Below are 23,850 nucleotides of genomic sequence, written 5' to 3' on the forward strand. Positions count from 1 at the left end.
TAAAGCAGACAAGAGATATTACCTTGCAGGCTCACAGCGCACTAATAGAACACAATCACTGTGGCTTTGCCTTCAATCTTTTATGGGTTCAAGAAACGTCACGGTCATCAATATATGTGTTAGTTTCTCACCAAACGATCTGCTGACACGGTCTCAGTTTTTTCTGTACATCTTCATCCTCAACAGTAACAGAAACACTACACGGACTCACAAACCCCCCCCCCCCAAAAAAACAGGACCACAACACAGTGAATCTCCGATTATTACTGATTGTTGCACACACGTTTTTATTGGCATAAAAATGTGATTCCTCTTGGCATTTCTGAATGCCAGCGACCTTTTGCAGCTTGACAAGTTGTTTTAGCGACACAGTGAAGCAGTTACAAATTGTTCAGACAAAAGAGATTCAAAAAAACATTTAAAAATGTTTTATAAAAACATGTCGGCCATAAAGCCAAGGATTTAATTGTTGGTTTCGTTTGTTTTCTTTATGGTGGATTTTTATGACGAGATTACAACAGATACGACAATTTTATAGTAAGGTACTTATAGTACAGTATACTGTATATTTTAATACATTAACATATAATACACATAACTGTTTTTAAAAATACTGCAGCAATACAAAACAAAGACCAAATGTCGACCGTTTACATAAGGATAATGCGTTTTTGATGTTTCTTAAGGAAGTTATTTTGAAAAGTCAGACCCATCTAAAAAACAGCTTTAAGGCCACGGGGTAAATATGTGTGGAATTAAAATGACAGAGAAGCTTAAATCCCCTCTTCTTTGACTAAGTACTCTCGAAGAGACTGGAAAGCGGTGACGGGGACAGTCACGGTCGGGACAGTCAGTGACATGGTGCCGGGCTCGACCGACGAGGGAGAAACCTCACTGGGGGTCGGAGGAGAAGGCAGGGGGTCTGTGTGAATGATGTTTATGTCGGCGAGCTGCGTGGCAACCGGTGCGGCGTCCGCGTGAGTCCGTAAGTGCTTGCGAAGGTACGCGGCGAACAGGAAGGCTTTGCCGCAGTGGGGACAGCTGTGGGGTTTGCTGTTGGAGTGGATCTTCTGGTGCTTGCGCAGTCCCGATTTGTTGAGGAAACCCTTGCCGCAGCTGTCGCAGACGTGCGGCCTCGGCTTGGGATGCTGCTTTTCGTGCTCCTGCAGGTCTGCAAGCTGTGCAAACTCCTCGTGGCAGGTTTTACAGATGTGCGAGCCCAGCGACACGATTTTGGCAACGGACTGGGTAGAGTCAATGGGGTGAAGGTTTTCATGGGTCTGAACTTCTTCCCAGGTACCAAATGTAGCATCACAGTGAGTACAAGAGAACTGAGGGAGAGTTGTGTGGGCAGTGAAGCCTGAGGGTGACCCAGCCTCTGTCTCCTGCTGCTGCTGCTGTTGCTCAGACTGCTCAGCGAGGTGAGTTCTTTCGTGTTTGCGCAGGCTTGAGGACACCACAAATGACTTCAAACACTCCTCGCATTTGAAAGGCCTCTCTCCAGAGTGCACACGCCGGTGCTTGTTGAGGCTGGAGCGCTCAGCAAATGACTTGTCGCACTCTGTGCACATAAATGGCTTCAGACCTGTGTGGACGAGCATGTGGCGCCGCAGATCCCAGGAAGCTACGAAGGCCTTGTCGCAGCTCTGGCATTTGTACGGGCGCTCTCCAGAGTGAACGCGCTCGTGTACGGCCAGGTCGGCCGGCTGCCGGAACCTCTTGGAGCATTTATCGCAGGGGTAGGGCTTGAATCCCATGTGGGCTCGCTGGTGCCGACGGAAGCTGGAGGGGTCTGAAAACATCTTGCCGCACTGTGGGCAGAGGAACGGCTTCTCACCAGAGTGAGTGCGGAGATGGGACTGATAGGAAGAAAGCTGGGTGAAGCCTTTAGTGCATTGCTCGCACTTATAGGGTTTATTCTGCGAGTGGATGCGCTGATGGCAGGCCAGGGAGGAGGAGCGGGAGAAGGCCTTGCCGCAGTCCGAACACAGGTAGGGTTTTTCCCCAGTGTGGGAACGCTCGTGGTTTTTGAGGTCCTTCAGCTCAGTGTATGTTTTGCCGCATTCGTCACAAGCATACGGTCGATGGCCCTGGTGGTTCCTTCTGTGCTTTCGGAACACTGAGGGGTCAGCAAAGCTCTTCCCACACTCGGCACACAAGTATGGCTTCTCTCCCGTGTGAGAGCGCATGTGCACCTTCAGTTTGGACAGGGTTGGGTAGCTCTTAGAGCACTGACGGCAGGAGTACGGGCGCTCTCCACTGTGCTGTGTCATATGGATCCTGAGGCATATCGCCTGCATGAAGGCCTTGCCACATTCTGTGCATACAAAAGGTTTCTCCCCAGTGTGAGAGCGGCTGTGGTTACGCAGCTCTGTGGGCGTCTTGTAAGCTTTGTGACAGCTGGGACACTGGAAGGGGCGCTGGGCTGAGTGAGTGCGCTCGTGCTTTGAGAGCTGAGCCTTGCTCGAGAATGTTTTGGCACACTCGGGACATGGGTGCTGCTGCCGTTCCTTCACATGTGCCGACTGCTTGTGGCTCTGCAGAGCTGACAGACTCTTAAAGGCCTCTGTGCATGCAGTGCATTTGAAAAGGGGTTTGGCTTTCGGAGGCCTGCCTCTGCCACGTTTTTTTGCAGGCTGATCCCTCTCCACCTCTTCCTCTTGGCCCTCTTCATCCTGCACAGGAGGGGTGTACTCCGCAGCAAGAGGTGGACTTGCAGGCTGAGCAGAGGCCATCTTTACATCTACAAAAAAAGATGATGGCAAAAAAATGTACCGTTTAATAACAATGTAAAAAATAAAAACACACCATTGGCAGCTTGGGATAAAAATTCTTCCACAGACATGAGGGTGTTAAGTCCTATGACTTTTATGGATTTGAAGAGTACAACTTTAATGAAAGTGGGTTTTGAGGGATAAGAAATAATCAGTCAGATAATAAAAGAAATATGTGGGTGTGCAGTTAATAACAAAATGGCTGGCATTAGGACCTCAGGGACAATAAGCTAGCCGCTTTAATGCCAAAGGAAGTTGGCGAGGTAATGTCAGAGATCATAGTGCATGAAGATGAACAAGTGGCATGTGCACGACCAGAGAAAAACACCAGAGATCGCAGCTTAGGGTGATGGTACTACGAGCAGCCCGGGCGTGTTATGTACGTATACCCCTCCGCTAGCTTTAGCTTGCTAGATATTTTCACTAACTCAAAATGGCTGGCTTTAGGACCGGCTGTACCGATTCATTCCACAGTGCCATCATCATCATTACTGTACATGTACAGCATGTATTTAGCTAAGTTAGTTGCTTGCGTGTATTAGAAAAACAAAAGTCGATCTTACCGGAATCAGGGCATTAATCGCCGTTCGGTAAAGGGCTTCGTTTACTGTGAGACACGGTGGCTGCCGTTGACTGGCTGTGCGAGAGCGGACGGCTCTAGGACCATGATGACGACAGCTCTTGGAAAGCCAAGCGTGTAATACGTTTAATTATAAAATTTTATTTTATAACACACATCATAAATGTACAATAAGCCCTCTAGTAAGATACTACAGTCCCAATAAAGTTCGACAATTGTGTGTTAAAATGGAAAGATGCTTGCCCAACTGCTCAACTTAAATGCAAATCTAGCTATTTTAGCTAACCAGTATGTTTTGGGGCGGATTATGTAAGATATTTTGAGAATGAACTAAAAATGAACATTCACCTCCTGCTTTTTATTTGCTTAAAAACAACGTATTATATATATATATAATTATTTTTTTTACCGGTTTATCGATTAGCTGCTGCATCTTGAGCTAGTAGAGTTACTTTTGAGAGGGAATTATTTCTCTGTTGCACATTTCCTGTTTCCTAGCAACAAGCGCAATGTGGAAATGGGGATGGAAGAAAAAAGACAATTGGAAAAAGGGGGGCTGCCCTTTACACAAAAGTGATTTTTTTTTTAAAAAGCGAGTGAATATAGGTCTTTGGGGCTCGCTTGGAATAACTACTCCCGCAGGTATTAAACTCCGTGCAGTCGCTGGTCTTTGGAGTTTCGCGTTTAAAAACGCTTTCTGCTGCAGTAGGTGCAATGTTTGTTTAGCTAGCCAAGATGATGCTAGCTCATACTCCGCTAATGTTAGCTCACTGCATTTTGAAACCATTCATATTTAAGTTTCTTCCTCTTCCTAAAAACTCAACGACAGCGTGCATAATCCGCTCCGCTTTTGATCACGATGTGGAGAGTGATGCGGATTTACAGTGTCAGTACATTTGCATTGACAGGCGTTGTTTTCCTGGTGTATTGACATAGCTAGTTCAGTTAGCCTGTTGGTGCAGAGGTATAGCAAAACCTGTCAGACTGTTTACACTCCGCTATTACGTCTTCCCTCATGCATGTTGACTACTGGTGGTAACACATTAACTCTGTAATATAGTTATCTAAAAGTTTGTACTTTTCATTTGTATGAGTTTAATAGTAATGAGTTATCTGCGGCGTCCTAAAGTGTCTAATTTGACGTGCTTTATAAAACTAATACTGTTTCTGTTCTCCACAGTTCCATTTGTCTGGATTCTTCAAACTCACTTCAGTGATCTGATGGGACCTGTTTTTGACGTATTTCTGTGGCTATATCCCATAGAGAGTCTTTGCATCATATTATAAAGAACTGCCTTCTTTTTATATGGATAAGAAAGGCATCTAATGCATTTCCGCCCTATTTTGTGTCTGGCGCACTTAATTCAGTCCATATCTTGTGATGGCTTTGCAAGACCATGGCAGGACAACAGGTTTTCCTTGCAAACAGTGTGGTATGGTGTGTCCCAGTATGCCCAGTCTAGTCGAACATATGGAGTGCCATCAGGAGCGAGATGAAGAACGCAAGTTTAAATGTGATGAATGTGGACGTGGTTATAGGCATGCTGGTAGCCTAACTAACCACAAAAAGACTCACGAAGTAGGTTCTTTTCAGTGTAATATATGTGGAAAAGAAAACTCTAATGCCTCGGCCCTGAAGAGTCATCTCCGGAGCCACACTTCCCTTAAAAAGTATTCCTGTGCGGAATGTGGAAAAGCTTTTCGCCTGGCAACGCAGCTGGCTACACATCAGAGGGTTCATTTTGCCAGACAAGCAAAAGAGCAGTCATATCGGAAGGTGGACACGGAATATTCCTCATATAAAAACAGACATGAACTTGAAAACGATCACCCACATCATCTTAGTGAGCACTTGGCCAGCGTTGGGATTTCCACAGTAAATGGCCCATCTGACGACAAGGCTGAGATTGTTTATAATGTGCAATCGGAGACCTCAGAGGATGCAGTAAATCGACCATTCAGGTGTGATTTATGTGACAAGTCATACATACACCATCGAAGCCTGACCAACCATAAAAAGACTCACCAAGTGGGAACATTTGAGTGCACAGTATGTTTCAAACTGTTCAGTAACATGGCTGCCCTTTACAGCCATCAGCGAACACACAAGGCGAGAGGCGGGACTGACCTCACTTCGACAGGTGGGTCATACGCAGGCACACTTCTTGACCAGTTTTCACCTCAGAGCCAAGATGCTCCAGTAAACTTTTGTCATTTATGTCAGGTACTTTTCCCAAACAATGAGGAGTTCCAGGAACACATCCAAATGCATAACTCTTCATCTCTGTCATTTGGTCTTCAAGATCCATTGTCAGAGAGCCACAGTGTATCATATGAAAACAGTATTGCTTCACCCGAGTCCAACTTTTATGCTTCTCCTATAAACAATATTCCTCCGGTGTCATCAATGGATAGTCATGGAGACTTTGATACACAAGAGAAGATTAGAAGTAACGCTCACATGTACTCTGACTGCTCCAGTAATCAAACCCCATCGTCCAATAGCACTCAGGGAGATCCCCCAATCATGGACACAAACACTCTCAGTCCTACCCTGATGCCCACACAAAATAATTGTAATGCACCTGAAATTGAAGAGACTTCAACTGTAGATTCTGATGAGCGTCCCTTCAAGTGTCAGATCTGCGGTAAAAGCTACCGGCACTCTGGGAGCCTCATCAACCACAAAAGGTCACATCAGGTTGGGATTTACCAGTGTTCCATCTGCAGGAAGAATTACCCTCACCTGGCAGCCCTCAAAAGTCATCTTCGCCTCCACAAAGCTCAGCCGTCTTCTCTTAATCTCAGTGCTGAGGGAGACTGGCTCTCCTCAGAGCCTCTGACTTTGGATAACCAGCAGGGCTGCTTCTCCTCCCAGGATGAAGAAGAGAACAGTGCTCATCCTGTGCTTTGTATGGATCAGGAGAATGGAATTGATGGCAGGAATGGAGCACTGTACCACGAGCAGTTTAATCAGGACTTCTCCCAGGATATGACTGTGCATCTACCTCACAATGAACACCTGATGCAGAGGCACATGTGTGCAGACTGTGGTGAGACATTTGCAGATATTGCAGGGATTAAGTCTCACAGCTGCCCATTGCTGAATCAGCAACATAACACTACTAATGGTGACTATCACAACAGTTTAAACTTCCAGGTCAGTAATGGCCATTGTGAAGTTGGAAATCCAGGAATTAATGTTGAGTTCCAGGGTCTGAATGCTAGCCACAACCAAAGTCACTTTGAACAAAATTTCCAAGAAAATGTTGGAAGTGAACGGCTGAACAGTGGCCAAGAAGATGTTAACACAGATGAGGAAGATGATGGTGACCTTTATCAGTGCTCCATATGTGGCAACAGCTACACAACCATGAGGGCTCTCAGGAGCCATCTCCGAGGGCACACACAATCCCACGGCACTCCTACAAGCTCAGGTCCTTCTTCCACATCCTCTCATGAAGATTTGAAAGATGGGGAGTTAGGAGAAATGATGATCTGTAGTACATGTGGGGAAAGTTTTGCCAATCAGCAAGACTTGATTGCTCATCAGCTTGTGCACAATCAGGACCAGGTAGATAATGTTAAACCTTTCCACATTAATAATGATGTTTCTGAAAGCAAGGAGGAAGCGCAAAACATCATCTGTGGAAGCTGTGGCATCTTTTGCACCAGCTACCATCATCTTGAGAACCACAACTGCACAGCTGAGAGGAAACAGGAGTTAGTGGACAGCAAGGAGGAAGTGAAAGTAAACAAGGTTGCCCAGCACCAAGACACGGGTGCTGACAAAGACATGGTCAATACTGAGAAACGTCAATACAAGTGTGATCAGTGTGGCCGGTCATACAGGCACGCTGGCTCCCTCCTCAACCACAAAAAGTCACACAAAACGGGTGTCTTCAGATGTCTCGTCTGCCAGAAACGCTTCTACAACCTGCTGGCCCTTAAAAATCATCAGAGATCCCATTTTGATATTAAGAGGTTAGTTTGGCATGAATGCACACTATTAATACTATTAATTAATTTTATAGATGATCTGTGCTTGTTGGAAAGAAGGGATTAAAAACAAAGCTTTGCTTATAGGGTCGGATTTGTGTTTTTGTCTGTCACGGAGTCAAAGTGTTCTGTCATTGTGGCTTTACTTGTTGTGGAGATTGTGCCCAGTTTTTCAAACATAGAATTAACTATAACCCTTGTCTCCTTCCTTAGGCATACGTGTCACGAGTGTGGGAAAGCTTTCAAAATTCAGAAGCAGCTACTGAATCACCTGAGAAGGCACAAAGAGAACCAAGCCAAAATCCAGGAACTCAATAGCCAGATCCAGGCCCTTATGCAGATGAATGGGACCAGGTCAGATGGAGGAATGCAGCCCTTAGCTTCAGATGCCAATCAGGATTGTAATTCTGCTCTGCGCTGCAAGGAGCCAACTGAAGAAAGAGAAACGCAGACAAAGTCGGAGATGTCAGTGAAATCGGAGGATGCAGGTGACCGACGACCTTTTGCCTGTGACCAGTGTGGTCGCACGTATCGCCATGCAGGAAGTTTGGTTAACCATAGAAACTCTCATAAAACGGGTCAATATTCCTGCGCAGTTTGCAACAACACTTACACCAACCAGCTAGCAATGAAGAACCACTTACGCACCCACTTTGCATATAAAAGGCACTCTTGCCAAAACTGTGGAAAGGGCTTTAGAGGAAGGAAGCAGCTTTTAGCTCATGTCTGTGGAGACCTCAGAAAAGATAGGTCTGGAGTCAGAAGGGGTCTAAAATCTAAAGCCTTTAAGTGTAAGGAATGTAAACAGGCCTTTTTCTCTGCAGACCAGCTGGCAGCCCACACCTGTGATCAACCTTCGGGTAGCAGGGAAGCAGATTTAAATACGTTTCCAAATAAAGAGGAGCGACCTTTCAGGTGCAACATATGTAATCGCAGCTATCGCCATGCAGGCTCACTGTTGAATCACAAAAATACCCACAAGACGGGGCACTACTGTTGCAACTTCTGTTCTAAGCCCTTCACTAACCCCATGGCTTTGCGCAATCACACACGCATCCACACGCAAAAGAAGAAATACGTGTGTCTGACATGCGGAAAGGCCTTCCGTCTCGCCAGCATTCTGCACAATCACCAGAGGGTCCACAATCGGGCGGTGAATCACTTTAGCTGCTCTTCATGTGGGAAAAGCTTCCAGGGCAGGTCTGGCTTGAAGAGGCATCGCTGCCGCAGAGGTCAGGAGAACGCAGGATCTGGAGTCCAGCAGTCAGAGAGAGGAGACAAGTGTTTCATGTAAGTCTTTTCTATTAATTATTATTGGAGTGGTTTTCTAATTCTTTCACTTGTTGATTATTTTTTTGTGTGTGTGTGTCATTTTGATAAAGCCTGACTTTGGCCAGACTGATACGTTATCCCCTGCTAAACTGACGCAGACAAAGCTGGGATTTTTTTCATGCATATTAAGCAACTTGTGTTTGCATAAGAAACAATATCACTGCAACAAATTTTGCTAGAGAGTACCGACAGCTTCATTTTTAAGTATGAGTGCTAACAGCAGCCATGGTTTAAAGCATTTTGTTTTAAAGTTGTGCATAAATTTAATTGTAAAACCTTCTATCCCATTCTTGTTAACCTGATATCATTTGAGTTTGAATGTGAGGATGAAGTGGTAATAATTTGGAGGTCAGATGTCATTGTGACCTTGTTTAGCTACAACTAGAGAATTCTTTCAATAATTATGATCAGAAATATACAAAAATGTTTAAAATGATAAATGTTCATATCCAAAAGGTCAATGGACAATCTCTTTTTTTTGGTTTGTTTGTTTGTTTGTTTGTTTTTTGAAAGCATCAGTGACCTTATTGTCACAACACTCCTCTCAAACACTCTTTGACCTATGGCTGTGAGTATCATTCACAGAGTTGGGGAATGGCTGCAATCACAGCGTTGCGAAATGGTGAAAGATGTACCCTTATGCCTCCTTGATTTAGAGATGGTCTTTCCTTTTTCACATAAATGGCCTCCTTGACTCCTCGCTCAAACCAGAGTTCCTCCCTGTCCAGGATGTGTACATCCCCATCATTGAAAGAGTGGCTACTGGCCTATAGGTGTTAATAGATGGCAGAGTGCTTGCCTGATGAGTTAGCTCTTCTGTGATGTGCCATCCAAGGTCAGAGGTTGTTTGGTTTCCCTGATGAGGAATGGATCACAGCAACCCTCCTGACACTTAACAGCATGCACTACATTATTCTGTGTGTGTCAGGGGACCCGATCCTTGAGATGGACCAGTTTTTGGCGCAGCGCGTTTTGGGGTTTAAAAGCCACAGAGACGCGGTGTTTTGAGAAAATGCATCTAAGCTGTTCAGATACTCCTGACACATAAGGGATCACTAAGGGTGTTTGTTTAGGCAGCAGCTGATCTCTCCTGGATCGCCTTGGAGAATACTTTAGGTGGCTTACCACATTTACTCAGGGCCTTCTTGATATGATGTTCTTCTGCTTCCCTGGCCGCTGTATCTGTGGGGGTGATTTCAGTCATTATGCAAATGTCTTGTTTAAAAAGGTTGGGGAAACCTGCAGTCAGCTGAGACTGAAGAAGCCACTTTGATGACTGACTAAAGATTTCTCACACTGAAAATGCTACGTCCAAATGAACAGAATCAACTTTTGGGGATTTCCTTACCTGGATGATTGAGTGTGCATCAAGGTTAAAGTTGATTTATGTGATGTTCGACAAGTTTTGGACTGAAAGTACGGTGAGACCAGTGGGAGAGGGGGGGAAAAGCTGAGCACTGAGAGCTTTTTTGCAACACTTTGCTTCATAGGATTTGTGTGAAAAATACAAAAACTGCTGCCTGTGGGCTTCGGCTATAACTTGTCTGGTTAATAAGGGTATGAGGTTATGAGACAGTAATTCTAGTTTGATTCTGCAATGTACCGAACATTAACTGTAATGTCACAAATAGTTTTATAAATCATTCACTGTTGGTTAACATATTTTGAGTTGCAGTGTCCTGTTGTTGTTTGTTAATTTTATTTATTTCTTGCCACAGGTGTGACTTGTGTGGGCGCTCCTATCGCCATGCGGGCTCCCTTCTCAATCATAAAAAGACACACTCCGAAAGCCTCCACCACTGCACCTTGTGTCTCCAAACATTTCCCGATCCCGTCACTCTGCAGATACATTCCCAGATGAGGCGTCAATGCTGCCCCGAGTGTGGCAAGACCTTCTGTCTGGTCACCCACCTACAGAGCCACATGGAGGTGCACTCAAAGGACCAGGTTGTGGTCTGCAGCTTGTGCCAGCAGAGCTTTCCCGACGCAGCCAGCTATCAGGAGCACCATAACATGCACCACGTGGCTCAGGACCACTACCAACAAGACCAGGATGACGCTATAGATAACAACCTCTGCTGGGACTCAGGAGTCAGTCAGTCCATGGGAATGGGAGGGATGCACAGTGAAGTTCCACCACCTTTGTCCCATATTCCAGGAAGCATTCCTAATTCAGAGAAGAACAACAACACTTCTGCGACAGAGGAGAAGAGCCACGTCTGCGAGCACTGTGGGCGTACTTACCGTCACGCCGGCTCCCTCCTCAACCACAAGAACAGCCACAAGACGGGCTCCTTCTTCTGCTCAGTGTGCCAGAAGGAGTTCACCAACCTGATGGCCCTGAAGAACCACCGACGGATTCACACAGAGCCCAAGCGCTACCAGTGCCTGGAGTGTGGGAAGGCGTTCCGGGTGTCCACTCAGCTCATATGTCACCGAAGGATACACACCAAAGAGAAGCCTTTTGCCTGCCTGCTGTGCGACAAGAGCTTTTCCAGCAAGTCCAACCTGCGGCACCATCAGAAGATGCACCAGAACACCCAGACCTTCGACTCCTCATTTAACATGGACGCTAATGCATTTATGGACCTTGACATGGGGTCTTTTCTTTAAAGAAGTACTAAATGGCATATAAAAGAAGAGGACATATGGTCCTCATATGCTTGTGTTATTTATCCCTCGATCAGTAATTGTAAAACAGTATTTATTTTTTTTCAGAAAGTGCTCCTTGGTTCTAACAGATGCTCCTTTGAAGATACGCACTTTTCATCACTGACTTCCAGTCTTACCTCCAAAAAAAAAAAAAAAAAAAAACAGATGGTGACATCAATGGGACATCTCCAGAGGGATTGTTAGTCAGCTTTTAATAAGGCCTGAATGTTTCCCATGGATACACTGGATCCCTTAAAACCGGGCAGGTGATGAAAAGATTAGTATTCACTCATCATTCGTCAATGATGAACCAGCCAACCAAAGTGAACAGAGAAGGTTCATGTAAGAACATAAAGCCGATGACACATTTTTGTACAACAGTACTGTTATAACTCTCGCTATGTATAATTGTGTTCAGTGCCTCTGTGAGTTCCCTGGGAAACTAAATATACAAACTGTATATAACTCTGAATCTTTTTGTTAGCTCTGCCATCAGTGTTGAGGGACTGCTCGCCTTCCTCATATCAGGCAGGCCGGTTAATTTTAAGTCAAATACCTCTGGGTGTGTTGAAAGGTCAAAGTGATTAACTGAAACCATATTACGAAATAAATAGTCGTACTGCTAATAATATTCAATATTGACATTCACGTCGAGTGACATCGTATGCTAAATTGGATGTATTTATTAATTTATTCTTATTTTTATTCGCATATTTTATTAGGAAAAACTTTCTGAATGTTGTAAAAGCTGTCTTCTAAAACTCATGTAGCCTTTGAGGGATTTCTCATCAGTCGATTGGTTACTCATTAATTTTCAGAATAGGCAGGACCGAGCGAGCCAAGGATGGTGTGTTATTGTTAGCACTCAGGGTTAACCTTTAAAAGGAACGTACCTGATGTGTAATACATTCTAGAAAATCTGTTCTCAAACTGAGCATAGTTGTTTTTGGGTTGTGTTTTGTTTTTGTTTTTCTTTCATCTTTGAAAAGCATCAGTCACATTTCAGTGCCAGTGCCTAAAACGTACATTGATTGTAGCAGTTTGATGTTAACAAACCTCATTTCTCTCTGAGCGTTATACTCTAAATGTTTTTTTCTTTTTCTAATGGTAAATTTAATTTAATTGTAAATTTGTTTAATGTATCGTTGGACCTGGATCTCCTCAGTTCTAGTTACACTTTCATTAAAACAGTCAACACTAGCATTGCACCCATGCTTATGGAAACAGGCAACAAATTAAAGGAGAAACCAACATGATTGCTCAAGGCCCTAAAGTGAGAGCCCTGACACCATCGTTTTTATCCTCATCAAACCATTCAGTGACCCCCCCCCCCCCCCCCCACCCCCCCCACCCCTCTTGGGGCAGTATAACGCGTCACCTCTAAAGGAACAAGAAGACCTAAACATACCAGAAACATTGCCCACCACTTTATATGAATGAGACTGGATCCCTCTGCTGCAGGGATATTTTATTTTTCCTTTTTTTCGCCTGTCTGTCCACGGCCATAATGCCTCATTTCTACTAAGCACAATTATTAAAATACAAACTTACCAGAGCTTTATTTATAGTGAAAACCGGTTTCATATTTACTGTTCATAAACCTGTTATTGTTGCAAGATGTGCAATTATTTTATTTTTTTTATTATTTTTGGTCAAGTTGTGTAATGTGCCTGTTTTATTTTTGTTGTTTTGTTTTGTTTTTTTCTTACACTTTAGGCGTCTATCAAAAGTAGACACGCAGGAATTGTTTTTCTAACGTTTTTTTTTTTCTTTTTTGTTTGGCACTGGTCATAAAAGCATGAAATACCTCGAATGCCCTGCCTTCCTGACAGACTGCTACTTAAATGCCTCATACAGCTTATCAGTAGAGAATACACTGTAATCGCACGGATGAAGCATCAGACTTAGGGCTTTTAGTTTGTGCAGACAGTTTCCTCCTCACCGCGGTCGTCTGTTTGCAGTTTGTGGTTTTCAGATTTATATTTGCACATGTGTAGACGACACTTGTAGCCTAAGGAGGGCCGTGTTGACAAGCGACAAGTCGGCTGCTTGATGAATCACCTCAGCTAGTGTGCGGGTCGTAACGTTTTAAGCAATATGCTGAAAGTATTGTTTCAGTGCACGAGTCGAGTGCGTCTCATTTGTCTTAACCATTGTATGGAGTCGAGCGGGATCGGATTCAGTATACTGATTCTAATATCACAGCTTGCCTTGTGCCATGTTGTTACATTTTTTAAAGTCATTGTGTAACAATCGTAATAATTTAACTGACCTCACTGTCAGATTTAATTTTTTATTTTTTTATTTTTTGTATGCCACAGTAGCCTGTAAGATGTCAAACGATACATGCACACTTGAGTTAAACTGACTTGTTTTTGCACCGCATTCTCGGTCTCACCTCATTTGGCACTTAACCTTTCGCACTGATCTGTCATTGATCACTATCACAGTCTGCTGTTGTGGTTCGTGTTTAATTTCAGTGCGCTGTATATATTAGAACGAAGATGATGATTGGATCTCTGTAAATTTATTTAATGGTTTTTTGTTTTTTTGCATTTTCTTCAACAGAAGAAAACTGCTAGATTAGCTATTGTGTAATAAAAATACATATACCACATGTTCTCATTTATTGGATTTCAGTGTTAAAATATATATCTGCTTAGTATTTAATTAATATTTATATAACTATTTTGTCACTCTAAAGCGTAGATTTTTACTTCTTTGTTAGAACTTAGTTTAGAAAAAAAATGAGAAAATTATTTAAATTTAGATGAAATAAATTAAAAGACTTGGGGAAAAATGTGTTTGTTGTCCAAGTTTTTACACTGCTGAAGGTTGAAGTATTTTTCCGATGGCCGCCCCTCCCTGAGCCTGGTTCTGCCAGGTTTCTTCCTGTTAAAAGGGAGTTTTTCCTCCCCACTGTTGCCAAAGTGCTTGCTCATAGGGGTTCATGAGATATAAAGCTCCTTGAGGCGGCCATTGTTGTGATTTGGCGCTATATAAATAAAGTTGAATTGAATTCAAAGAAAAACACTTGCAGCAGTGATGGAAATTGTCAGTTTTATTGTGAAAATACATTTGCTACACAAAAAGCAGTTTATAAAGATTGCATTAAGTAAAAGCCAGTGCATTTACATTATATACAAGAAGAACTAGAAGGCAAGAGAAACAAGTAGAAAATGTTAAGATATTGTTCAGTAATAGCTGGCCTGGTGGACGTTTTGAAAAGATCTTCACTGGTGTCTCTTTAAAACTGTGCTTGTCTGTCACATTTGTTGCATTACAACAGCTCAACATACTAAAATAAATAATATAGACCTCTTTTAAAAAATAAGAAAAGAAATAAACAATAAAACAGACAATATAAATGGTTCCCCAATTTTGTTGCCAGAGGGTTCACCCACAAGCAGACAGATCCGTGACCTGAAACATTGTCGGTGTCGAATTATCGCAAGGAAAAAAAACTTTAAAAATAAAAGCTGAAGACAACAACCCTGTCCGCTGTGGTTCGTGTTGGCTTCAGCGGCAACAAAATTACAGACCACTGCAGTTGCAACCATCCTTTCTTTTTTCTTTTTTGCCTTGCTGCAGATCTGAAAAGCGCTGTGATTGCTGAAGCTCTGTTTAAAACACTGTAGGTGTAGTTAGTTTTCCTCTCTGCAGTACATTCCTCACAACATTCTCACATGTTAGCAGTTTGGGGCTGTACGTCTAGTGTTTCAAGCATCCTGGGTTACAAAGCGCTGCTGCAACAGTCATGTGAATTCAGGGTTTGTTTTAGGCAAAAATGATATCTAAACTCTAAATGAAATAAAAGGAAAAAAACCAGACAAGACAATATTTTAGAGACCTGCAATAAATGGTCTGTGTTGGTCTCAGGAGACCCAGTAACAGTGCATGAGTACAGTTTGCTCCTTTACTCAACAGCGTTCTCACTGCGTCAGGCAACTACAAGAACAGGTACTGGCAGGAACAAAGGTTGGAGTACAATTCACCTAAAAAGATTTTTAAAAAGGTAGCTACATTCATATGGCCTTAATGTGCCAAACAGTATGTGTTACTCACATGTGATCTATCTTTCAGAGGCTGTTGTGGTAAATGACCAGCAGAGAGGCCCTGTGTTACCCCGCTGAACGGCAGGGGGGATCAAACTGTGGCCCAGCTGGCGGATGTAGCTGTGTTACATTCACTGGAGTCCTGCGGAAAACAGCACAACGCAATGCAGGCGTACAGACTCTAGTTTTACGGTTAATTCTCAGTCAAACCTGCCTAACCCCCCCCCCCCCAATGATCCAGATCAAAATCTCAACGGAGTGGAATATGAAGGCACACAAGTTCTAAAAGATGATACCACTAGTATAATGCTGTTAATATACCTACAGAGGTGTGAGATTTGCTCATGGCAAGTCCCGTCTTAACCACTGGACCTACACCAAGCATGAGAACTGAGCTTATCTCTTCACCAACCAGTCTAATAAATAAAAAAAAATAAAAAGGGTCCATTTCTGGTCGAGGTATACCCTGCAGTCAGAGTACACGGTTCGTCGTTCAGAGGTTTCCTCCTCCCGGCTAGTAACCAGTGGCTCCTTGGTTCTGTTACATCAGTTTTCAGAGGACGATGAGGCTGTGGGGGCAGTGACAGCAGTTTAGTCCACCTCGCTTTACAGTCACATTTTCAAAAGTGGACCCATTATTATGGTTTCCCACTCTGTGATTTTTATTTTTCACATTAGCATTGAAGGAGTCGCAGTTCTTTGTGTACGCCGTCTGAAATAACACTTGTGCCTCTTTCTACCTTTCTTGTGATTGGCTGCACCACACAGCGAGAGAGTCATGTGATACTTACTGAGTGGTTTAAGCTTGATAAAGTGGCCCCGCAGTTTCTTCGATAGGTTCTGTAATAAGTGAAGATTAAAAAAAATGAATGAGCATTTTAAAACAATGTTTTTGACGCTCCTCCAAAACAGCTGTGACAACACAAAGGGCATCAAGAATTTAGCTATCCTTTTCCTGCTGTTAGAAAGGCCCCGGTGAATCTGAATACAATAAAATACATCCTGAGCCTTTTGTGACTCAGCTGCAGAGTCTTCACACCAAAAAACAAAAAAACAAAACAGGAGCAGCACACACTGTTCTCGCGTTTACCAAGAACTGCTTTACACCAGAGACGCCAAACAATTTTTAAGAGGATTACCTAACCCCGTCCAAGAAATCATAATTGCATGCGCAAATGCTGCTCTTACCACTGATACTCAGTAGCTGACGGAAACTACGAAACTACGTTTAATTCATAATTACAAGATAATGCACAGCAGACTATTGGCCTTCCCTAAGCATCCTCCAGTTTTTCAGATTTCTCCAGGATCAAAATACAGTTGTTTTCCCACACAGCGGGAAAACAACTGTAAGCAGTGAACTTCATTTCCCTTCATTTTACACTAAAATAATGCATCAAAGGAAACACCTTTCTCCTGCGTCTTACCACGTAAAGGCCGTTTGTGCGACTTGCGTCGATGCACCATGACCCCGATGATCAGTGCAGCGCTGACCAGCACCACAGCCAGTACTGAGAAGCTGGTGATTGCTGCCAGTTTCCACACGTCAGGTGTCTCATCCACTGATTTGCCTATTTAAAAAAAAAAAAACACCATTAGAATTCCACTTTAACACCAACACTTTTGTGTTAAACACAGCTAAAAGAAGCCATTTGGGGTTTTTTATTGGCAATTAATGTCAAAACTCACCAATATAAATGACAAGAAACTGAAAATTTGGTTCACATCTTTTCTACGACAGATTGCTTTACTAACAGGCTGAAGAAGAGGGCATTCTTTGGGTAAGTGCAAACTAGTTTTTAATAATAATTTCACTTATTAAGGGGAAACCTCTCCAAACCTACATGGCTCCGTGTGAAAAGGTATTGACCTCCTAACTGGTCCTGCCACCTTATCTGGCAATGAGTCTTCTCATCGCTGTGAAGGAATTTTGGCCCACTTTGTGGAATCATTTTAATTCACACTGGAGAGTTGTCCATTACCAACAGCCTGATTAAGGTCATGCCAAAGCATGTCGATCTAATTTAAGTCCTGACTTTGATGAGGCCACTCCAAAATGTTGCTGTCTCCGGGTCATTCAGAGGTGGACTTGAGCTTGAGTGTGCTTGAGCTTCAGGGTACAAGCTGATGGCTGCACATCCTCCTTCTGGATTTTCTGGCACAGAGCAGAATTCATGGTTCCATCAATTACAGCAGGTTGTCCTAAAGCAGCAAAGCAGCCCCAGACCACCATATAACCATCACCATGTTTGACTGTTGGTATGATGTTTTACACCAGCTGTAACGGGACTCAAACCTTCAGCTTTTGTGTCGTCAGTTCCACAGATTATTTTTCAAACGGCTTGAGGATCATCAAGATGTGCAGTCTCTTTCTTATTGTTGAATCGTGAACTCTGACCTTAACTGAGGCAAGTGAGCCCTGCAGTTCTTTAGATGTTGTTCTGGGGTCTCCTGGGTGAGTCATTGATGTGCTCTTGGGGTAATTTTGGTAGGTTCCATGTTTTCTCCATTTGTAGATAATAATGGCTCTCACTGTGGTGCACTGGAGTCCCAAAGCCTTAGAAAAGTCTTTGTAACTCTTTCAGTCTGATAGATGTCGGAGACTTTGTTTCTGAGCGGTTTCTTCAGATCCTGCAGGATGTGTTACTTTTTGAGATCTTTTAGCCTGCTTCACTTTGTCAGAAAGGTTCTGTTTAAGTAACTTCTTGATTCAGCAGGTCTGGCAGTAATCAGGTCTGTGTCTGGCTCATGAAATGGAGCAGAACCTTCCAAAAAATTGTTTAATCACAGTTAATTATTGATTTAACAAGACAGGGCAGTTAGTTTTTCACACAGGGGCAGGTTGGTTGCGATAGCTTTTTCCCCTTTAATAAATGAAACCTTCACCAAAATACTTCATTTTGTATTTTCTCAGCTCATCTTTGTCCAATATTAGAATGTGTTTGATGATCTGAAACATGTAAGTGTGACCAGAAATCAGGAAGGGGGCAAATAATTTTTCATGGTAGCTCTAACACTCGACAAGCAAGTTTTAACAGATGTTTTAACAGATGCGACTCAGTGGCTCACATGTGTTGCAGGACGGGGTTTTCGGGTACTGCTTGCATGATTCACAGGGCAAGCAACCATCATAGTCTGAGCTCCAAAACTCCGAGCTCCGACACGGACCTGCACACACAGAGAAGCAGGTTAGTCGTGACATTTCATTTCCGGTCATTATCTCAAACCTTACACTGTAATCCTAGAAGGTAACCAAATAAACCATAATCAGGTGGTTTGAAGGAGAAATTAGGTTTCCATCCACTTATTACAGTAAAAACATGTGACCTGAACAGGACATCAAATGATTTCTCTTCTCATAAAGTGAAACTGGGAAATTCCTTTGTGGAGAATCTGTCGGTGCATCTCATCTGCACGACAGACAAGTAGTCGGTTTGGCGTGCGTGAACATTCGGGCCATGTGTGTGAAGAGCAGGATGTGCTTTCACAGAGTGCTTCCGTCGAATTGTCTTATGCGCGTTTATGTGCGACTTCCAGAGAATAAATTTGCATCTGTGAGAAAAAGAAGTGGCAGTTTGGTTTAGCGAGACAGAAAACGTCTACCTCCGCAGCCACGATGGACAGCTTCGTTTCTTTTTCCTGGCAGCCAGCCAGGCGGACAATTAAAGCCATGCACTTCCTAGATGATAAGGAAAGGACAAGGCTAAAGATGTGAGACAGGCTGAGAGCAGAGGCCGTTTTATTGTTTTAAAAGTGTGCGGTTTTCTCTCCAGCTTTAACATCCTGCATTTGGTTAAGAAACACATATGCACTAATGCCCTGAAGACATGCATGAAGTACGATCTCTGCAAAAACAATATTACAACACAAAGTCAACCTAATGAGGTCAAACAATACCAGACATGACAGCATTACAGATAACAACAAGGAAACCACCCAGAGACACTTGATAAATGATGATAATCATTCCTCATCAAATGTGTAAGACACGCATTTGCATAGAATTAAAAAAAAACATATTTTATGCTCAACAATTTTAACAAGAAACTACCCGAGTCATGATTTGTGGTAACATTTCATAACTGCTGGCTTTAACCACCGCTGACAGCAATAGCAAAACTCACAGAGGTGAACCTGACGCATATCAAAGTAGGGAAATGAAGGCATAGGAAACTGCGGCAGTAACATGTAACAAATATATTGCTACACCGAGCTCAGGAGACGATGCACCGCCTCATCAGTGCTGGAGCAGACAAAGGGGAAAGTAGAAACTACAACAGATCAGGCAGGCTTGGAGAAAAACGAAACAAAGAAGTGATGAATACCAATATGAAGTAAATCTCTTTAGTACTGTGCTATGGCTGAAGTATTCAAATCCTTTACTCCTGATCACAAGACCTACTCTGTGGTTCAAAAGCCTGACTTAAAAAGTAACATAAAAGTATTATCAGCAAAGTGTGAAACAAAGTTGCAGCAAATGAAGTAAAATAGATCCCACATTTAATAATGTGTCAATTTAACGAGCATCAAACAGTTTACATAATAAAGACTCTTGAAGTGATAATTCACTCTAGTTGAGGAGGAGTAATTAATAGGCTTTGAAACAAAAGCGTAGTATCTATGGTTCAGCCCTAATAATGTCACCGTGACATTATTAGGCTTATCTCGGCTTTGCCTCAGAGGTGTGTTTTTTTTTTTCTTTTTTCTTCATAAATATTTTACCAGAAGTCGTCATAGCAAACTGGAAGCGTGACATTAAAATATTCTTAGTATTTAGGATGCACTTCAGGTCAAACCAGAGCTTGCTACCTAAGAACTCGTCACATTACTGATGCTTGGTTTCAACATTTTTTCCAACATTCAGGGGTAGTGCTCCAGAGCAGCACCTTCTTGGCTGAAAAGATATTGAAAACAAAACAAAAAAAAAGTCTGCATGAAGAGGCTGAAGTCGGCTGGAGGACTTCCACCCAGGAGACAGATCTTGCCCTCCATTCTGGGAATGCTATTTTTTGATGGGTGTTGTTGTTTTTTACTTTTGTCAGTTGCCGTGTGGTTGGGTTTACGCATCAAACCTACTTTGTTAGGCTTATGAAAAGGTCATGGTTTCAGTTAAAATACATTGTTTCACAATTCTAACCACAGGTTGGAAGACAAACTAGCTATGGTGACGAATCACTCAACAATGACGACACCAGCAGGGAACATTCGGGTTCAGTCTATGGACATCTGTTTTCAGATGATGAGTTAATTCAGTTCAGTTCAACTTTATTTATATAGCTGCAAATCACAGCAACAGTTGCCTCAAGCTGCTTTATGTTGTAAAGTAACAATAAACATTAATACAGAAGCCTGTATGAGCAAACACTTAGCAACAGTGGGAAGGAAAAACTCCCTTTTAACAGGAATAAACTTCCAGCAGAACCAGGCTCAGGGAGAGGCAGCCGTCTCCATCATGGAGACAGGACAAAAGACAGAGGGACATCTGTTGAAGGCTATCAGAGCTTGCACATTGAAAATCTGTGCTTAAGGGGTAAAATGCAAGGGGCCCTGACCATAGCCTGTAGATAAAAGATGGCCACAGCCACTGCGACATCACTGATGGGGATTTATCTCTTGAAGTCTCAAATTTAGTATTTCAGACTCAACATCTTAATTTTTTTTTAAATAAAGATGCCATCATATGAATATTCAGACCATAGCAGCTTAAATTCATAAGCGAGCCGCACAGTGACGCATCCACGGCTTTGGTGTCGGTTTTATTTTTAATGGCAACCATAGTTTACAAAATGAACATCAGGTTGTATTACACATAAGTTGAAACTAGCAAATCGGACAATGAACACATCAGAAACATGGTGTTGAGGTATTAAAGAAAGTAAGAGGTATGGTCATTTTTACTGTTTTTCTGACCACACGAGTCGCCCCCTGCTGGCCATTAGAAAAAATGAAGGTTACAGAAAGTATAAGAAGCTACCAAATGAGAATGAAGGAGGAACTCTGGGCTAAAAAGCTGTCACATCTATGCTGCTGATTAATGAAAGCTAAATATTAAAGAAGACAAATGTTTCTGTGTTGCGGGATGTGGAGAGCACTGGGCCAAATCCACCAGTCCAAACTGAACCTTACTTGGGAAACATTTTACATTCACTTCATTTGTCTCATCAGTCACAGCTTGAAGAAATCCAGAGTTAACTCTGAGACCTGCATGAGTATGCCGCTGTATGGTTTTTGAGTACAGGTCATTGTTAGACCATCTGTAGTCAAAAGCCACCTGCTCACACACTCATGTTTGAAACATTTTGACCTCCTTTGACTTTGACTCTCTGGTTATATTACAGCCACATGCTCAGGCCCTCAGAGACTCTCCGTCCTCCACAGCCAGTCTCCCTCCAGGGTTTGACTGACTCATTTTATAGCTCTGGTCACAGTAAAAAAATGTGTCACAGTCCTTGTAAAGCATTTCTCCTCATGATTTCAGCACTACATCATGTAGCTGGACTTCAGCACAAGAGTTCAAAAGGTAACTGGAAGGAACTGAAGCCTGACTGCTGGGTGACCTCTGCAACCCGAAACTTGATGGGACTGATAACATTTCAAGCATTAAGCTAAAAGGTTAAGGAGCTGAATCATTCATCTCTACATCTCTTTAATACCACAGGTGTTTCTTGTGGTTAAGTTTTTCAAATCAGTGTGGAGTGGGAGAGAAAAACCAAAATGTTAGGTTTTTTTGTTTGTTTTGTTTTTTGACTAAGAGACCTTGGCAAGTCTCAACACCTAGTCTGACAAAGGGTGTTTTGGGTGTGGGGGTGTTGTATTTTGTCATGAACTGGAAGGGGTGGGTGGATCAACAGCTGATGTCCAGATGTAGAGAAGATTTCCCACAGATAGAATCAAGATTAAAGCACAGGGTTTGCTGTTAGTTCTTTGGAAACGCATTTGGCACTTTAATGCCTGAGGAAATGGCCCTAACCCATTTAATTATTCAGAGTTTTATGTTCTTGGTGCACTCTGCGCCTGGTGTTCTCCGGTGGGATTAAGACTTAAAACTTCAGAGCGCTGTGGAAACAAAGTTAAAAAGCTGGGTTTTCTGTTTTTTCGGGTTTTGTTTTTTTCGAGGCCCTATAAACGTGTCTTTGTCCAAAATGGACACAGGCGGTAGAGCATTTCCATGTGGCTTGTCCTTCTCACCGAGAGGCTCGGATGGATGAGGTGAAATAAGGCGATCGGAATGCGGAACCGGTGAGAAATGCAGCTGGTAAAGGAAGCGGCTCTGTAAGCAGACCCCACTATCTGACTCCATTATAAGCAGAGCAAACCACCAGACTCTGACCAGTGTTCACGCAAAAACACGCCAGCACTTATGAATTAAAATTTAGGAATAAGAATAAAAAATGGGAACATTTAACGCACACGAGGTATTCCCCTGCTCTTTCTTTCTTTTAGTAAAGATTGTTTTCCCAAAAAAAAGGTGAGGGAGGGGAAAAAACGTATTTCACTTACTTTTCTGCGCGCTCACACCATGGAAAGTGGTCACCGCCGCAATAATAAGTCCGCAGAGCGCGCAAAGAGCGTTTAAAGCCATGATGTCTGCGGAGGGAAAGCTGCTCGCTGTCGGCTACACAATTCCCGAAAGTTCATCTGATTAACAGTCCGTGCTGGTTTTCAGCATGGAAAAGCGAGCATCAGAGTGAGTCATACGGAGGAGTCTGCGCCTTGTTTTAATAGCGCGCACACACCCACGCTAACAGCTCCACTCCTATGAGTCATTTCCTATGTACTGTACTGCTCGGATTCTCTGTGCGCACTCCCCGACTCACAGGAAACTCCAGTGCCATAAAGTGTGGTTGCATTTGTTTCAGTTCGAGTGAAAGTTTTTTACCACCTCAGGTATGAGTTTCAATACATAAATGTCATATTTTAAGGGCACACCCTACATTTTTTTCTCCCCTTCTCTCTCTTTCTCCGAGACCCCGCGTAGTCTGGACTTAATAGTGTTCTCATTGTTATTACCACGCCTGTCGACGTCACCCCGTCCTCCCTGCCAAAAAACACAACTCTCTGGCATGAGTCTGGGTCCCATACACAGAAAAAGGGGGGAAACAGCAACCGAGGCAAAAACAGATGACACTCAGATGTTTTTCTTTCTTCTACTATGTTTTTTTAAAGACATTTGGAAATTCTGCTTAAAATTCAAGTAAGATGAGGTTTATCTGTGTCCACTCTTCAGCCCTCTGCTAAAACACAACAGCTCTGTGATGGTCTGGAGACTGCGTTTGAATAGGAAGAGTCCCTGTTATTAATGCCTGGAGCTGGGTGTAGCCTGCTGCTGCTGCTGGAGCACAAATATGCAATAACAAAGCCAGTGGACGCACGCTCGGAGAGCCATCAGGCTGGCCTCCGTCACAGCATTATCTCATCATACATTAATAAAAACCACATCGGTTGAAGCACACGGACA

General features: G+C 43.0%; 3 protein-coding genes across 5 annotated transcripts; 1 reads left to right on the forward strand and 2 right to left on the reverse strand.

Moving 5' to 3' along the window:
- Window positions 1–270: 270 nt before the first annotated feature.
- Window positions 271–3,844, reverse strand: znf668 (zinc finger protein 668). 2 transcript variants are annotated; one of them, XM_085284174.1, is made up of 3 exons: window positions 3,764–3,830; window positions 3,338–3,454; window positions 271–2,743 (listed from the first exon to the last, which is right to left on the reverse strand). In XM_085284174.1, exon 3 carries the CDS (start codon window positions 2,733–2,735, stop codon window positions 774–776), a length of 1,962 nt encoding a protein of 653 aa, XP_085140300.1. In that variant the 5' UTR covers window positions 2,736–2,743; window positions 3,338–3,454; window positions 3,764–3,830; the 3' UTR covers window positions 271–773. The 2 variants fall into 2 exon arrangements, with proteins under 2 accessions (XP_085140300.1, XP_085140301.1); XM_085284175.1 differs by lacking the exon at window positions 3,338–3,454 and having other exon boundaries at window positions 3,764–3,844.
- Window positions 3,080–11,325, forward strand: znf646 (zinc finger protein 646). Of its 2 annotated transcripts, none has more exons than XM_085284170.1 (4): window positions 3,080–3,153; window positions 4,535–7,338; window positions 7,567–8,643; window positions 10,404–11,325. In XM_085284170.1, exons 2-4 carry the CDS (start codon window positions 4,736–4,738, stop codon window positions 11,296–11,298), a joined length of 4,575 nt encoding a protein of 1,524 aa, XP_085140296.1. In that variant the 5' UTR covers window positions 3,080–3,153; window positions 4,535–4,735; the 3' UTR covers window positions 11,299–11,325. The 2 variants fall into 2 exon arrangements, with proteins under 2 accessions (XP_085140296.1, XP_085140295.1); XM_085284169.1 differs by lacking the exon at window positions 3,080–3,153 and adding an exon at window positions 3,834–3,996.
- A 3,053-nt stretch (window positions 11,326–14,378) lies between these two features.
- LOC146568247 (uncharacterized) lies at window positions 14,379–23,360 on the reverse strand. Its single transcript, XM_085284185.1, has 5 exons — window positions 22,893–23,360; window positions 18,462–18,560; window positions 16,820–16,963; window positions 16,184–16,232; window positions 14,379–15,961 (listed from the first exon to the last, which is right to left on the reverse strand). The coding sequence occupies exons 1-4, from the start codon at window positions 22,972–22,974 to the stop codon at window positions 16,192–16,194; spliced, it is 366 nt and encodes a 121-aa protein (XP_085140311.1). The 5' UTR covers window positions 22,975–23,360; the 3' UTR covers window positions 14,379–15,961; window positions 16,184–16,191.
- Window positions 23,361–23,850: the final 490 nt, after the last annotated feature.

The sequence above is a fragment of the Mchenga conophoros genome, linkage group LG8, assembly GCF_057382185.1.
Source record: "Mchenga conophoros isolate Kocher_MC1m ecotype Shallow Benthic linkage group LG8, M_conophoros_male_GT1.1, whole genome shotgun sequence".
Taxonomy (NCBI): domain Eukaryota; kingdom Metazoa; phylum Chordata; class Actinopteri; order Cichliformes; family Cichlidae; genus Mchenga; species Mchenga conophoros.